Source organism: Hibiscus syriacus, unplaced genomic scaffold, assembly GCF_006381635.1.
Source record: "Hibiscus syriacus cultivar Baekdansim isolate YM2019G1 unplaced genomic scaffold, ASM638163v2 tig00110548_pilon, whole genome shotgun sequence".
Lineage (NCBI taxonomy): Eukaryota > Viridiplantae > Streptophyta > Magnoliopsida > Malvales > Malvaceae > Hibiscus > Hibiscus syriacus.
In genome coordinates this window covers 4,770,843-4,785,602 of record NW_024062775.1, presented here as the reverse complement: position 1 = coordinate 4,785,602, position 14,760 = coordinate 4,770,843, and the positions used below count along the sequence as shown (strand labels likewise).

The following is a 14,760-nucleotide window of genomic DNA, read 5'->3' as shown; positions in this document are numbered from 1 at the left end:
GAGTCTTTTACCATTTTTAATGACTCCTGTTCACACTAACCCGGTTTTCGTGGACAAAACCCGAAAATTACATGTCGAAACGTTTCAATTCCATCACAAAAACATTATCGACTTCACAAAACTCGTTAGATTATGAATTATTTGTGCATCCAATAAACAACAATGTGGGATTAATGTTTCAGTACATCTATTGCTGAAAAAAGGAACACCAAAGGCATTAAAGTTTCAGTACATCTATGTATCATCCCAGAAAGCAGGATGGATATGCAAAAATTAACCAGGAAAGAGCCATCTAATTCTTATTGCATTGCATTCCTTTTTATCTCAACTTCTATTATTGGGTGTTATTCTATTTCGACGCAAGCAATTGGAGCATTCAAATGTACATTCTGTCAAATTCAACTTCCTTACAAAACCAGAGATCAGCAGAAAAAGATAAAAGTGGAGTAAAACTCATTTCTATAAGAAGAGAATCGTGAATCCTACCTCAGCTATTGTAGCTCTAACAATGCAGCCAAATGGTATGAGAACGGAACCTGTCATTAAGATTGCATGACTTTGCTTTGTTAGATACATGCAGGGGCCTATAAATCCTGGCATTTCCACAGTGGTGTACCTTCAATAGAAATAAAACCATCAGCAGAGAGTTCCAGAGGAAAACACGGGCTTAACAACAACGGTTGGATTACCCATGTTCTTTTCCATCAACGATGAGCTCTTAGTAATCATCTCTTCCTTGTGATTCACTCGATCCCTGTAAGAACAAATGCTCAAGGGCAACTTCTTGGGCATTACTGTTCCTCTCTTTTTACAGGAAGGATATGCATCTTCACAAGCTTTCTCCTTTGAATAACCTGATTCCGCTTCACCATTATCCAACACCGACAGCCCTGATTTTCCGTCATTGGCTACATTCACATGCTCCCTAACCAAGTCATCAGAATCGATTTCAGCTGCTATAGTACTTCCATTGAATGTGGAAGAGGGGCTTCCTCCCAACACAATACCCCGATTGGGAACCTTTTTGCTCTCAAGAGTTGGCAAGCTATTAGGCCTTTTGTGTTGATGACCTTTCCATTCAGATAATGGTGAACCTTTTGAGATTCTCGTAGAACTATTGATTGCTCTGTGCAACCTTTGGGCTAAATCTTCATCTACCCTAGATTTCTCAATAGGTTGGTGTCTATAGTATAAGACTTGAACTGGGACATGCTTCTTAATCTTATTCTTTTTAAGGTATCTATCCTTAATAACGGCATCATCAGAAAATGTAGCTACCAAGTCCAATGCACTCTTAGCTGCAGCGATAGCTTTAGCTGCAATTGCAGACTTCTCCTCTGCTGCAGCTCTGGCAGCTTCAGCAGCCTTAGCGGCAGTAATAGCTGCTGTTCTCGAGGCCTCGAAAATCTCCTCTGGAGAAAGGTTAGGATTATACAAACGGGAACTCAATAAGTTATTAAGATGAGCATCAACATCACTTGATGAAGTAGCAGATGATGGTGAAGGTGGTGAAGGAGATGAAGTGGAAGAAGCAGCTACCGGCTGAAATGAAGTGGCATTTGCATTCGAAGCCTGTTTCTTAAAACCTGCCAACAGGCGCTTCCGGGGAGGCAAAAGGACATCGGCATCCAAGTGATTAATGTCACAAATGTTAGCCTCCATTAAATCCAGCTTATTATAATCTGAAGTACAAGAGGATGAGTAAATTATTTACAAGGATAATCCAACCGCTCATAATCACATTGATCCTATAACATCAACAATCATAGATTCAATGTTCAATGGTAAACAAAACCCAAAAAGAAAATATGAATTACAAGGCAAAAAAAACAAATAAAGAAAATCTCAGATAAATCAATAAATAAACCCAGTTTGGAAATAGCATAAATGCAAGCAGGTGATCATTGAAAGATATTTCATTCGTCGTAAATGACATAAAGACTGAAAGCCTGAAAACCCTATCTGCATATTCTGTCGCAGAATTACCAGTAAAACCAATGGAAAACTTGATGATCTCGCAATTAAAATGAACAGCCAAATTGAAAGTGGAGGGCCGAGCGATTAAAACAAAGCCACAGAGGCAAGCAACGTAAATCTGGGGATTGTAGAGGGGTGATTACGATGTAATAGTAATGAAAACACGATGAGATGTAAATGGAAACAAAGAGGGAATGCAAAATGACTGAATTTTGATTGAAATACCTGATTATATGTATATATCCGGAAAAGAAAGAAAGTGGTTTTGTTTTAGGATTGTAGAGGAAGATAGGGCTGAGGAGATTGAGATTAGGGTTTGTTTTTGTGTGGGGGAGTTTGAAATACCAAAAGGTATTTCAAGGTTCTGGAGAGAAATGGTTCCCGAGCCGGAGGAGGGAGAGGGAATGAATGAGAAAGTGAAGGGGATGAGAAATATAAAAGGACTGGTTTAATCTGAGGATGAGATTTTTGGATTTTCATTTATATTTTTTAATTAAAATTTTCTAAGGATGAAAATGAAAAATTATTTAAGAAAATATAGTCTAAGTAAGCAAGGTAATGAAAGTATGTTTTGTTTTATAATCACGGTTAATTAATTAATTTAAATCGAATGTTATAAAAATTTATAATGACGAGATTCACATATATGATTTTACTTAAGAAATTTTAAAGTCTCAATTCATTAGGCTAACTAGGCCGAGGACCTTCGACATTTTCGTTTTCGAAACAAATGTTTATCTCTTACATTATTTCATAAGGATACAATATGATTTTACTATGAATTGATATCTGATTCATCAATCGATTAATTGAGTTTATTAATGGTTTTTTTTATATAATCTCTTATCAATAGTATATACAATCCACATGATTTATTTATTTTGGGACCATTTATGTATTTACACAAGATTTATCCATCCAACATATGTTGAAATGTCCAAAGTTTTAACCATCAAACTCAGACCGAAGAATCATCAACTACGGTAAAATCACGCATGATCCTAGTTTCAATGAAGAACTCGCCAGAACATTCATGGGGTTCCTTCTATTAACAAAAAGAAAAACAAAGACAAAACACAATGGCACACTACAGAAATCATACAAAGAAGTCCATTTCCAGCTTAACTGGCTCATCTCATGTTCAAACTAGAAGTATTAGCTTTACGATGTTAAGCAATAAGCATGCTATTGTTCCATGATTAAACCAAGTTCTTTATCTCCACAGTCGGCCCTAGCCCACCGATTGGAGTCTCCGATGGCTTGTTTGCGCAACCTGAATCTCATCTCTCACCCTGCCATGCCGTAGTCTTCTGCCTGGTCGTAAATGTTGTAACTTGCCGGCATTCGCATTTTTCCGGACTGATGTTCATCTCCTGCGTCATTAGGATATTCTATAAAAAAAAATATTTAAATTATACGAGTTATGGACCGTGAGCTCATCTGAGTCCATCTCTGCTTCTACGAGCGTCAAAATGTTTTCAATTCAGATAGCCAAACAAGGAGTCCTGATGCTTACCACCTTTGTATGCATTTGGATTGGACATGACACTCAAGAAATGCAAGTCGGAGGATATCTCAGGGTTCTGGAAGCACAGATCTTCAGCTCTCGGTGCAGGGTTCTGCTGAGAGATATGATTCTCGTGCTTCATCGTCTTCTTTTCATTCGGTGACTCGACTTCCGTCTCTTGTTCTGATTCAGCATTGTTGGCTGATGATCCCAGTTGCTTCCTCTTGGACCGAGCCCGTCTGTTTTGGAACCAGTTATAGACATTCGTTTCGGAAATTTGACCATGCTGGCTCACCTCCGAGGTTATCTCCTTGATCTTTTGCTTGCTCGGAGTTCCAGTCCCCTGTTCGAATATACGTTCCAGAATCTGGAGCTGCACCGGAGTCGGTGTCCACCGCTGTCTAGCCGTAATTTTGTGCCCAGCAGATGCCACTAAAGGGTCGCAATACAGGTTCCCCAGCCTACCACCTGAGAGAGAGACGATCAAGTATCCGAGTTAAACAACATAATCATCATTTCCCAGAAATTCAACAATATGTTCACAAACAACACCGCCCATCAATAGTTAGGAGACAACCAAAGAAGCTAGACTAAGAGCCAAGTGAAAAATCATTGTCTGCCCTATATTATTTGAAGAATCATTGTTCTTCACAAAGTAATCGATTGTTAGTTACAAATTATCTTGGATTCTTAGTTACCTCTTTCTTTTGCATTTTTCTTGGATACTCAAGTTTCGGACCGGACCGGACCGGACTGGACAGGACAATTTGGCGTACCTAACAAACATTATGAACAATTTCTTGATTCCATTCTTCTTCTACTATTAGTAAGGTAATAGTGGTCATAAATCAGTCAAGTTCGTTCTTCTTCGTTTTGATAAATATTTTTATCCACTTATTAAATATCAAAGAATATTTCGACATACATTTCATCATCACCCTTTAATTCGATTTTATTTTATAAGAACATATCAACATCCGAATCTAATTCATTTATCGTTTTTTAATAATTGTTATTTGCTCTGTTCTATTTTGTAAACTTGAAAGGGTGTTGTAAGATGGTAAAGCCCAACAAATTTCTGTTAATAATATCGTGTTTGGGTTTAAATATGTATTTATTATAAATCAATGGTTTTTCTATTGTTTAAAAGAGCTTTAAATTTTAAATTAAAATCAAATGACATAATTAACTTTTAAAATCATTTTGAAATTAAAATCGATTAAATCAAACCGAAAACTACTAAATTAATTCATCTAATTTTTACTCGGCCAATGAGTAACCTTTCTATTTATACAACCCAGTGCTTTATCCAATCACTCCTGGATATTGCCTTCAGCCCAATACAATTGTATTGCTTATAATTAGGGATGGCAACCGGGTCGGGGTTAAGGTCGGATTTTGGTCAACCCAATCCGACCCGATCCGATAATATGTATCCTCTAACTGAATTCAATCCAACCCAAAGATTATATATCTTTCCTCTGATATGAATCGAATTTTTAAAGTATAAATTTGACTTGATCTGACCCAGTATAAAATAAGGATTTAATTACAAAAATAATAATTTTTTTTTAAGAAATTACACTATTATCCTCAATTAGAGTATAAATTCGATATGACCTGACCAATAAAAAATATTAATTGTCTTTGTATTATTATTATTATGCAAATGTCGGACAAATAAGATTAGAGCAACAAGTTCCCAAATAAACAAGAAATATATTTTTATGAAGAAAACACAACTAATAAGCTATCATATACTGTATGTATAAACCTCATCAACTTAACCTCTCTATGTCACAAACTCGGCAAAACAATATGTACAAGGGACAGCCAATCTCCCATAACGTTCACCTTTTGTAAAAGAATCACCTCTATGTATTTGCCTTCACTGTCTCCCTACTTAAATCTAACATCTGCTTCCTACAACACTCATAAATGCATATGTCCTTCACAATTTCCTCAACCAGATCTCCAATAATGTGCCATTCCACCTCTCTTTCCAATCCATTAGTTTCCTCGTCCACCAAGCCGGTCCACGGGGTGGAACGTAGATCTCCGGCCACCTTAGTATCGAGTGAGTAGTTGTATCTATTGTTTGGCGGGTGTAAATTAATGTGGACAATCTCCCACACAGAATTCAATAGTTTCCTTCCCTCCGGAGGTGTCGATATGGTGGAACCGAGAATCTTTCTCTTGAACCTCGACATGGCCACCGGTGGCCCGAGTATGGTCGAAAGTGCTTCATTCGACAAATCATGTAACAGTTTGTGATCTACCTTCTTATCATTCTCCTTGGCTGATTTTCTATGATATTCTTCCACTTGTTCAAAGACGGATTTACTTATAGGCTTCACTAATGGATCCCACCTTGATAAGAAGGATTTGTCACACAAACCATCATACAAACCGGAAGCAATAAGCAGATCTCTTATGTATCCTTGTGCGTGGTCCTCTGGATTCACTGTTTCAGATTCAGTAAGCTCCTTTTCTATGGTTATGCGGTTTGCCTTATCGGACTCTACTTCATTCAGTTGCCTCCTCAGCTCTGATCGATGATCGATAAATAAAAAAGATTGTCATGTAAGGTCCTTACATTACGCAAGCTATGTCGGTCCACAAAGATGTTTGAAATAAGAACAAGTATGTTTCATGTACATTATGCATGACAGGGGAAGTTGCATACCATTCAAATTAGAACTGATCCCTCTGAAAGCCAGTGGTATGGTATTATCTTCTCCCAAAGTCACATCCGGTGTTGATATTGGGCTGAGATAATCGACCTCCGTCCAAAATTCTTCATGTGGACTGCCGCAAAAAGATGCCGGACTAGGAGGTACCTCTGTAGGATTCTCCTAAGACCACCAAGAAAACAATCAGAAATGGTAAGTTTATGGAAGCATGACAGTTTATAAACAAGAAAGTGTTCTTACTTGGCACTTGCCAAAGTTCATAATAACTGTTGGTCCGCTCAAGATATCTTTTGCAAGATCATTATCGGCACCGAATGACTCCACCATGGATTGAATCTTCTTTCCGAATAGCCTCGGCCTAAGCGTCAAACCGTATTTAATATTGGAAACTTTTTCTTTAAAGTTGAATTTTTGCCTTCTTCTAATGTCTCCTGATGCAGTTTCAATGCCTTCATGCTTCGTCCTGATATGTGCACCGGATACAATATGGCGGTCCTCTAAAAGTAGCTTCCCGAATGATGTTCGGGAGATGGGGGCTGACAAGGACCTAACGAGATTTCTAGGAGATGGTTCACTGTTTAACGGCCAAACATCATCTCCATGCCTGAAAGATCTGGTTTGCATTTCTTGTACATGTTTAACAATTTCCCAGTCACTCTGCTCATTTCCGGATTTTGATATGTCTTGCATTCTTTTTATCCTCTCCCTTCCATTATCAAACACGGATGATCTAGAGTTGCATGAGGGAAATATTGGTACATCATACTGTGTTTCTTCCTTTAGCACATTCCTCAGTCTCTTTGACAAGAATCTTCTTGTATCTCGGTCGATGAACTCGGGGGAACCCGGTTCATTGAACAGAATGTCACTTCTATTTGATCTGGTTGATTCGGATCGAACTAAATTCATTCTGATATCCCTACTGCCATTTTCTCTGGCCTGATTTGCTATATGCTTAGCAATTTGTCTTGGACCAGATGATGGCTTTTCACTGAAAGGGGTCTCAATTCCACTTCCTCTGACCACAAAACTCTTTTTCCCATTAAAAGCTTTACCTTGCAGTTCCGATTTTAGTCGTTCCCTTACCTTGTCGAGAAAATCCTCCATACTAGCTCTCTCTTGGGAAGTACTAGGCGAAGATGTCCATGATTCTTCATGATCATAAATCCCATCAGGTCCAGGCTTCAAGATCACTATTCTTGTGGGAGCAGCATCCAGTTTCTCATTATAATCCATTGTTGAAGGTACACAAAAATCTTTATTTGTGCTTCGTCTTCTCAATTCATGTTGCCGGTCTGTAAAGAGATCTGATTTAGACCTCTGATGGTGCAAGTGCATGTTCAAGCCCTTTTCTTGTACTGCAAACCTCTTGGAATCCACAGGCTTCTCATGCATCGCTGGTACTGAATCCGCATAATGTGTCTTCCTTTCGTTGTTCGATTTCCCTCGAGTGAATTGATGAGTAGAAATGTTTCCAACATCAATAACCTTTGTACATTCCCTAAGCCTAGCCACTTGCCATGCTTCAAATTCTTTCTTAAACCTTTTCAATTCTTCCTCCTGAGGATGTTCCCGACGCCTAGGCTTTCCGACTTTAAGGTCGGCGTTCCATCTCTCAGCATCTCTGTCTCTTGTACTGTATATAGAGTCAACTTCCATTTGTTTCAAGAAATATAAGTTAGATCCCTTGACATTTTTCTCCCTTCCAGAAAGCTCGACTCGCTGGTTATCACTCTTCTTCGTAACCGATTGAGCTACAGATTTTGTATCAGATGGCAACGGATCCATCCCCATCAATCTGGCAACAATACTAGGTGAATTGTGTCTGGAGTTAAACTGTTTGGACATCTCCTCACTTAGCAATTTCTTCATTGAAGCCTCGGTTTTATAATAGTTCCTCGCTGACCAGTCTTCTTCCACTTGATAAGAGTTCTGAAATTTCAAGTGAATTGGAGGAGAGATGCATAAGAAATGCAGCACAAAGAACAGTCTCAAGTGTTTAAAAAGAAATCAGAAGGTAAAAAAATATTACCGGCTGATCTCCTACGGCATAGTAGCTCTGGGAAGGGTCTAACTGCATCTCCAAGCTATTTCGCGGAGTTTCCAGGACTGCATAGCAGCAAAACAACAGCATTACTGTATAGGACCACAGAATTCGAGAGCGACTTTTTCCCGACATGTAAAGAATATAATAACGCTTACCGTCTACGTGTTTCTTCTTTGCAAGTTTTTTTCTGGCCATGCTGCCTTGATGAAAGTCAAAAAGATTAAATATGCCTCCCATGCAGCCACCGGATCTACCAAATCATTTGCTCACACAAAATCTACTTCTTATCACTCCTAAAAATCACACACTGGACTTGTGTCCTGTAAAGCCACGAATGAAACAACACGTTGATTATCATTTCTCATCAGACGAACTGACCGCAGGCTGCAGAATGGGATGCATTGAAAGGTGTTCTGTTCTTCATTGAATTCTAGTCTATTTCAACCAACATAATCTCCTAAGACTTAAGTAACAAGATACCTTCATATAAAGATATTACACATGAATTTTGCAGAACAAATGACATAGGCACTGGTAAACAAATAAAACTGTGATCTGTAAGAGATGCAAGCAGCATTATTGACCTCGTAGAAAGGCAAACAATGGAAGGGTATTTCCAATCTAATCAAACTTTGCAACCAACCAAGCAAATCTGCACTTCCATTAACAACATTTTCTTCACGAGCTCCCTGAAAACTAATCCGAAAACCTAGACTAGAAGTAACAAGCTTCCTCGATTATGTTCGAAAGCCGGTTAATTTTAACCCTTTTTAAAGTCTCATCCAAGTTTTTTTTCATTATGGTAATTTCACAAACACATCCAAAATTGAGTTGGGCGAGGGGGTTGTGTGGTGGGGGGGGTGGACTTAGTGAATTGCAAAAGAATTATGCAGGCAGGCATCAAAATCATAGGCAACTCTCAAATCCATGTAGAGTATATCAAAAAAGATAAAAGCAAAAGGATGAAAAAGAACAAAAAAACAAAATGGGAAAGAGGAAGAAGTACAATTTATCTGAATTTGTGATGACAGCGCCTGCCACAAGCATCACACCATGAAACTTCCTTGATTCTCTGCAGGTTTTAAATGAAACTCAGACTTATCTAGCCAATTAACTTCCATCTTGAAATAAAGTCTACACTAACATCAAAGACCATGATGATCTAAGCAACAGCAGCACCTAATTTCAATAAACTCGACACAAAATGCTCCGTCAAAAGAACAGCTAACATCAAGCAAACCCCAGAAAGCTAAAAGTGAAACAGGGCTTTCGAAGAGAAACAAAAACAAGATGAAAGGATACCCTTCGTTTTAGAGGGAAAACTGAAGAAACGAAGAGCCATTGCTGAATGCTAAGGAGGAAAAGGAGAAGAATGAAAAGACATTATCATGGAAATGGGGTCGGTTGAAAGATGCATATGATAATGAACGAGAAAGCTAGAAAGATTGATAATTGAACAAAAGTGGGAACTCAAAAGCTAAGATTTGAATGACGAGAGGCGCAGGGATTATTAATGATAATACATTAATTATGACTAGTAATGGATGATGATGATGATAACAGAAGAAAAGTCGTGCCCTTTTCGTTACCAATGGTGGGGAAGTCTTTAAAGTTTTAACTCAAAATGAATAAGATAAATTGAATTTGGTAAGAGTAAACGGTGAGCTATAAGTTTTGACGCAGATGTGTAGGTTGAAGGAGAAGAGGGACCAGTGGACCACCCCCCAATCACATCATTCATTTATTTATTCATAAAAATCATAATCACTCCCACCAAAACAAAATGCTATTCCATATGGCTACGCTACACTATACCGAACCTCTACTCTCAAGCAGACGGGTTTGTATAGGATTCAGACAAGAGAGTTGGCTTAGCTCATATATGTCATGTTGTTCTGTTCTCCCCTCCAATTGGCGCCATTTTACAAGGGTCTCACTAACTCATTCAGTGGCATTGCAATGTACGTCAAACATTAATCTTGTCCAATTCTGGTTTTGGTGCATCTATTATGCTTAATTTTTGGTATTTAAAGTCCTCTCGAGTTTCAAAAAAATTTCGAAATTCAATATTTATGGATGGTTACAATTATTTAACATGATCAACGATTAGCTTTCGTGATTTGTCAAAACTAAATTTGTTATCTGAAAATTATATCTATTAGTTTTGCTCATCTGCATATAGTCAAGATGAATTTAAATTTGACACCAGTTAAATTAACATATAAACCATCATACATATCTCGAGAAGGATTTTGAATTCTCTTTCTTTCCTTCAATCTATCTCCACGTTGTATATCATCTTCTTTATTTCACCGAAATTATCGCTTATTACTTTTTATCTAAACCAAAAAAGATGAAATTACAACAGCCATCACAACTACCGTCGTCAACAGAACTAAATCTAACATTTGAGTGTATTAGAGGGACCAAAAGCAAAATTGGGCCTAAAGAATTTATCCTATTCGGTTGTCGTATTCAATTCCGTAGCTTACAGCCTGTCAGAATGAGGAATACTGTATACATTTATCTTCATCGTCAAGTGCGGGTTAGACTTTGGAGCTCCTTTTTCTGACTTCGATCATTACTTGTCGTCATCCTTGTGAAATAAGCTGTCCCTGGCGAAAAGCTTCGTTTATAATTAATCAAGTTGATGACCCCAAGTCATTCTCAATCAAACCCACGCTATTCAAACATTAAATGTGATTTTTAACACGAATCTTTCATGAAGGGATGCGACTTTGTTTGTGCGAGGAGGAAATGTAAGTGCCTTTGATGGGAGCAACTTGTGAGTTGGTGGACCAAAGCCTTGGGATTGGCGTAACACTAAACATCATTTTGCACATGCACTGGGACAAGTGTTTATGCTTGGCCTAATACTTGATTCCTTTTATTTATTTATAAATTTGAAGAATAATGTTCACTTGTATTGCATGTGCCTGTAACATTTATATTTATATTATATTTAAAATTTTAATTGAGTTGATTTTATCAATTAATTGAACGTTAATTAAATCAAAACATACACACATATATATATATAACTTGTTTAAAGAATAATTAATTTTATTAGAAATATATTTTTATCTTTTCATATTTTAAATAATCTTTAAATAAAATAAGTAAAAATATTTATAAAAAAAAATTCATGATTAATGTATTCATATATAATTCTCTTGTCACTCTACTTATAAATATTATTAAGCAAACTTTTGAAAATATATTTTTATATAAAACATTTTTTTCACTCAAATCTGGTTGTTTCACCGACCCAGAGCAACAAATTACTCTTTGATATTAGTATTTGATATTTTGAAGATTTTCATGTAATATATCCCTCCTAATTAGGGCCGTAAATAAGACGAGACAGATCGCGAACTATACGATATTGACTCGATCAAAGCTAGATAAATACTCGGATCAAATAGACTCGAGCTCGACTCGAGTTCTTAACGAGCCAAAACGAGCTATTTGATATTCGACTCGAAAAGCTTGTGAACAGCTCGAAAATATAATATATTAAGATTTTGTTTTTTTAAATAAATTATTATTAATATTAATATTTATATATTGATTTTTTAAAATACAATAAGATTTTTATGTATTTAAGGTTCAGGTTCGAGTTTGAGGCTTCAATCGAGTTAAGTTTAAGATTTTTTTTCATTTCGAGCCTTTTCGAGCTGCTCACGAGCTTCAGTTTAGGATTTCGAGTTCGAATCGAGCTTGAAAATTTTAACCTTGCGAGTTTTCGAGTCGAACTCCATTTCAGAGTTTTCAAGTCGAGCTGAGCTCAACAATACTCAAGTCGAGCTGAGCTCAACAATACTCAAGTTCGACTCGGCTCGTTTACACCCCTACTCCTAACACGGATTCCCTCCTTGAGAGCCTTACGAGGATTAGGCCGTAAATTGCATATATCATACTCCCTCCTTTTGCTGGTGCATTTTATCTGTTTTAATTCATACATACAATTAACAGTGTGCACCACTGTCTATATACTCTGTTTCCAAAGCCAAGACATCAACTAAAAATGTGTTGAAAAGCAGCATAGATGCATTCTCAGACTACAATATCAGTATCAAAATTGTTGGCTAACTGCTTGAAAATAAGAATAATATGTATGATACAGCTAGGAGCCATGCGGAAAAACACAAAATTTAAAAGCTAGGGAAAAACATATCTTAAGCCACTGTGTGCGTATACATGTACAGAAACTGATAAAAACAGGAGTTCAATACGAGTCATACTATATCCATTACTAATTGGGTGAACCAGATACATCATCAGACAAGTTTGAATCAGTAACCTAATCCAGTATCTAAGGTTTATGAAGCATACCCACCAACAGAGAGTACATTTGCTCTTTCGCAGCATCCCTGTTGCTGCACCTGGATGATTCTTCAACCTTACAACTGCACAAATTTACACACAACCGTTCAAATTTAGCTATGAAAGGCACAAGGGATCTAGATTCCAGCAGCAAAATCTAGGAGATACCTTCAGTAGTCCTGGTCTTTCATGGTTTCATGGATTCAAGTGGGGGCAGGATTTAAAAGAAGGAAAATATGTAGACAATCACTACATTCTCTTACCAAATAAACGTATGACGGTATGAACATCCATTGAGATATTTTTTACCTGCAGGTAAAGCTTTGCGAGGAATATTGGATTGAAGAATATTTAGGATGGCTGGAAAGAAGTATGAACTGAACAGCTCCATTTTACCAACTTCATCGACAATGAAGAGATCAGTATCTTCTCTGATCTAATAACAGACGTCATATATCAGCCTTCAAAAAATTACTTGATGAACACAAATGAAATGTGCATGTCGTGCGTAACTCAAACAGTTAACACCAAGCTCCTAACCCAACAGATTAGACCGTACAATTTCTTGAGAAAGATGATCTTATGGATAAGGGGGAGGGGAATAGGGGTCAAAGGAGCAGAAATCATAAAACCCACAAAGCATCCAACAAGAAGAGATTATGTTGAGGAAGAAGCCACCTTCAATTCAGGCAAAACTAATGATTCAAACGATGCTATATCCACTTTGTATTTCCCAACAGCAGGCCACCGATGAGCTTCTGGACTGTCAAATATCAATAGCAAACAGAGTTTTCAGCAGAGCTCTTTTTCTTTCTTTCCTTTCTAATAATGAAGGAAATCATCAAACCTACGGATAGTGGTAGAATAATCATAATCAGAAAAACCATGAGCAACCCGATTGCGCCCACAGTTCACAAGCAAAAAATGAACATGGGCAAATTGGTTATCTAAGGCGTGTGCTTCCACTAGGAACAATCCCAAGACCTCAAAATTTTGGTATTCTGCCCTCTCTAATCCAGTTATAACATTTGTAAATCAACATTCCAGCTCAATTTCCACTGCATTTGCTGCCGCCAATCCTACTTTACTAAATTAAGGAATGAATTAAAATAATAAGGGAAAAAAAAGAACCTGGAAATAGTGGAGGAGGCGAGGCGACCTCTGCGACCATCCAAGGTGACGACTTCAAACCCTACCCTCTCACCTCCCTGTCGAATCTCTTGAGAGTAGAAACCCTGAAGCTTGATGTTGGGGTTAGAGTGCTTCAGGCTCTCGCATATCCTCATAATCACAGTGGTTTTACCCACGCCCTACACGTTTGATAATCCAATTTCGAATTTCTGAAGATTGCAAAAGGTGAAGTCGTTCTTAATTTTGTACAGTAAATAGTAAAAGCAGTAGCAACACTTACGGGAGGGCCAGTAACGAGGAAGCATTTCCCAACACCTGCCATCGTTCCACCTCTACGGAACTGCGAGCGGCAGATACAGAACCCGACGCCATTGCTATTGGTATTTTCAAATAGTACACAGTTTTCTGGTTCAAGCCATGGATTCACTCAATTTCTAGAGTTTCTGGGCCATAGTCCATTTGCCAAATGCCCATGGCTACGGTCCGCAATTCAGGAGTTCGAACAGTACTCATCCTTGTCCGCATACGGATACTTATTTCAACGACCTTTATGTTTTTTTATATTTAGATACATGTATGATTTACCTTACCTTAATTTTAATACTTCTAAACTAAATTGCTACATTGAGTGAACTTTTTTTTTATATAAAATTAGGGTGTGAATCGAATATATAACATAAAATTTCATATTATGTGGATAATTAATTGATCTTATAAGGATGAAACATTAGATTTTAGACTTGTCACACGAACACGAACAATGATATGTTTATGTTCATTCATTTAACTTTAATTGAACAAACGAACGAACATGAACTACTAAACGAACGAAATTTCTTGTTTGTGTTCGTTCATTTAAATGATAAACGAACATAAATGAACGAACATAAACGAACACAAACAAATAAACATAAAGGAAGGTAAACGAACAAACATAAAATTATTCGTGTTTATATTTGAGAACGTTTTTTTTCTTTTCAAATATTTAGGATTTATATTTTCTTTAATTGATTTGAGTATTTTTTATTTGATTTTAGAATTAATTGAGTTTAAAAATATTAATGGGTTTAAGATTAAAA

General features: G+C 37.1%; 3 protein-coding genes across 4 annotated transcripts; all 3 read right to left on the bottom strand.

Annotated features, from left to right (window-relative positions):
* Nucleotides 1-206: 206 nt before the first annotated feature.
* On the bottom strand, nucleotides 207-2,384 carry LOC120130489. Of its 2 annotated transcripts, XM_039147727.1 has the most exons (3): nucleotides 2,203-2,384; nucleotides 690-1,748; nucleotides 207-616 (listed from the first exon to the last, which is right to left on the bottom strand). In XM_039147727.1, the coding sequence occupies exons 2-3, from the start codon at nucleotides 1,660-1,662 to the stop codon at nucleotides 585-587; spliced, it is 1,005 nt and encodes a 334-aa protein (XP_039003658.1). In that variant the 5' UTR covers nucleotides 1,663-1,748; nucleotides 2,203-2,384; the 3' UTR covers nucleotides 207-584. The 2 variants fall into 2 exon arrangements, with proteins under 2 accessions (XP_039003658.1, XP_039003656.1); XM_039147725.1 differs by having other exon boundaries at nucleotides 207-1,748.
* A 601-nt stretch (nucleotides 2,385-2,985) lies between these two features.
* LOC120130639 (WUSCHEL-related homeobox 13-like) lies at nucleotides 2,986-3,980 on the bottom strand (the record flags this gene model as incomplete). The annotated part of the gene is made up of 2 exons (XM_039147840.1): nucleotides 2,986-3,350; nucleotides 3,494-3,980. Coding segments are annotated over 2 exons (573 nt in total), but the record flags the coding sequence as incomplete, so codon positions are not given.
* A 1,266-nt stretch (nucleotides 3,981-5,246) lies between these two features.
* LOC120130638 lies at nucleotides 5,247-14,115 on the bottom strand. Its single transcript, XM_039147839.1, has 12 exons — nucleotides 13,962-14,115; nucleotides 13,682-13,860; nucleotides 13,229-13,313; nucleotides 12,860-12,986; nucleotides 12,398-12,633; nucleotides 8,774-8,913; nucleotides 8,603-8,659; nucleotides 8,380-8,474; nucleotides 8,210-8,286; nucleotides 6,418-8,109; nucleotides 6,171-6,339; nucleotides 5,247-6,032 (listed from the first exon to the last, which is right to left on the bottom strand). Exons 1-12 carry the CDS (start codon nucleotides 14,001-14,003, stop codon nucleotides 5,359-5,361), a joined length of 3,573 nt encoding a protein of 1,190 aa, XP_039003770.1. The 5' UTR covers nucleotides 14,004-14,115; the 3' UTR covers nucleotides 5,247-5,358.
* Nucleotides 14,116-14,760: the final 645 nt, after the last annotated feature.

Excerpts from the sequence above, each read along its gene's own strand:
- LOC120130489 (XM_039147725.1), bottom strand. The coding sequence starts at position 1,662 with ATGGAGGCTAACATTTGTGACATTAATCACTTGGATGCCGATGTCCTT.
- LOC120130638 (XM_039147839.1), bottom strand. The coding sequence starts at position 14,003 with ATGGCAGGTGTTGGGAAATGCTTCCTCGTTACTGGCCCTCCC. Across the intron at positions 8,475-8,602 it reads ATCCCATTCTGCAGCCTGCG|ATCCGGTGGCTGCATGGGAG; the intron begins GTCAGTTCGTCT and ends ATGATTTGGTAG. Across the intron at positions 8,287-8,379 it reads AAAGAAGAAACACGTAGACG|TCCTGGAAACTCCGCGAAAT; the intron begins GTAAGCGTTATT and ends GCTGCTATGCAG.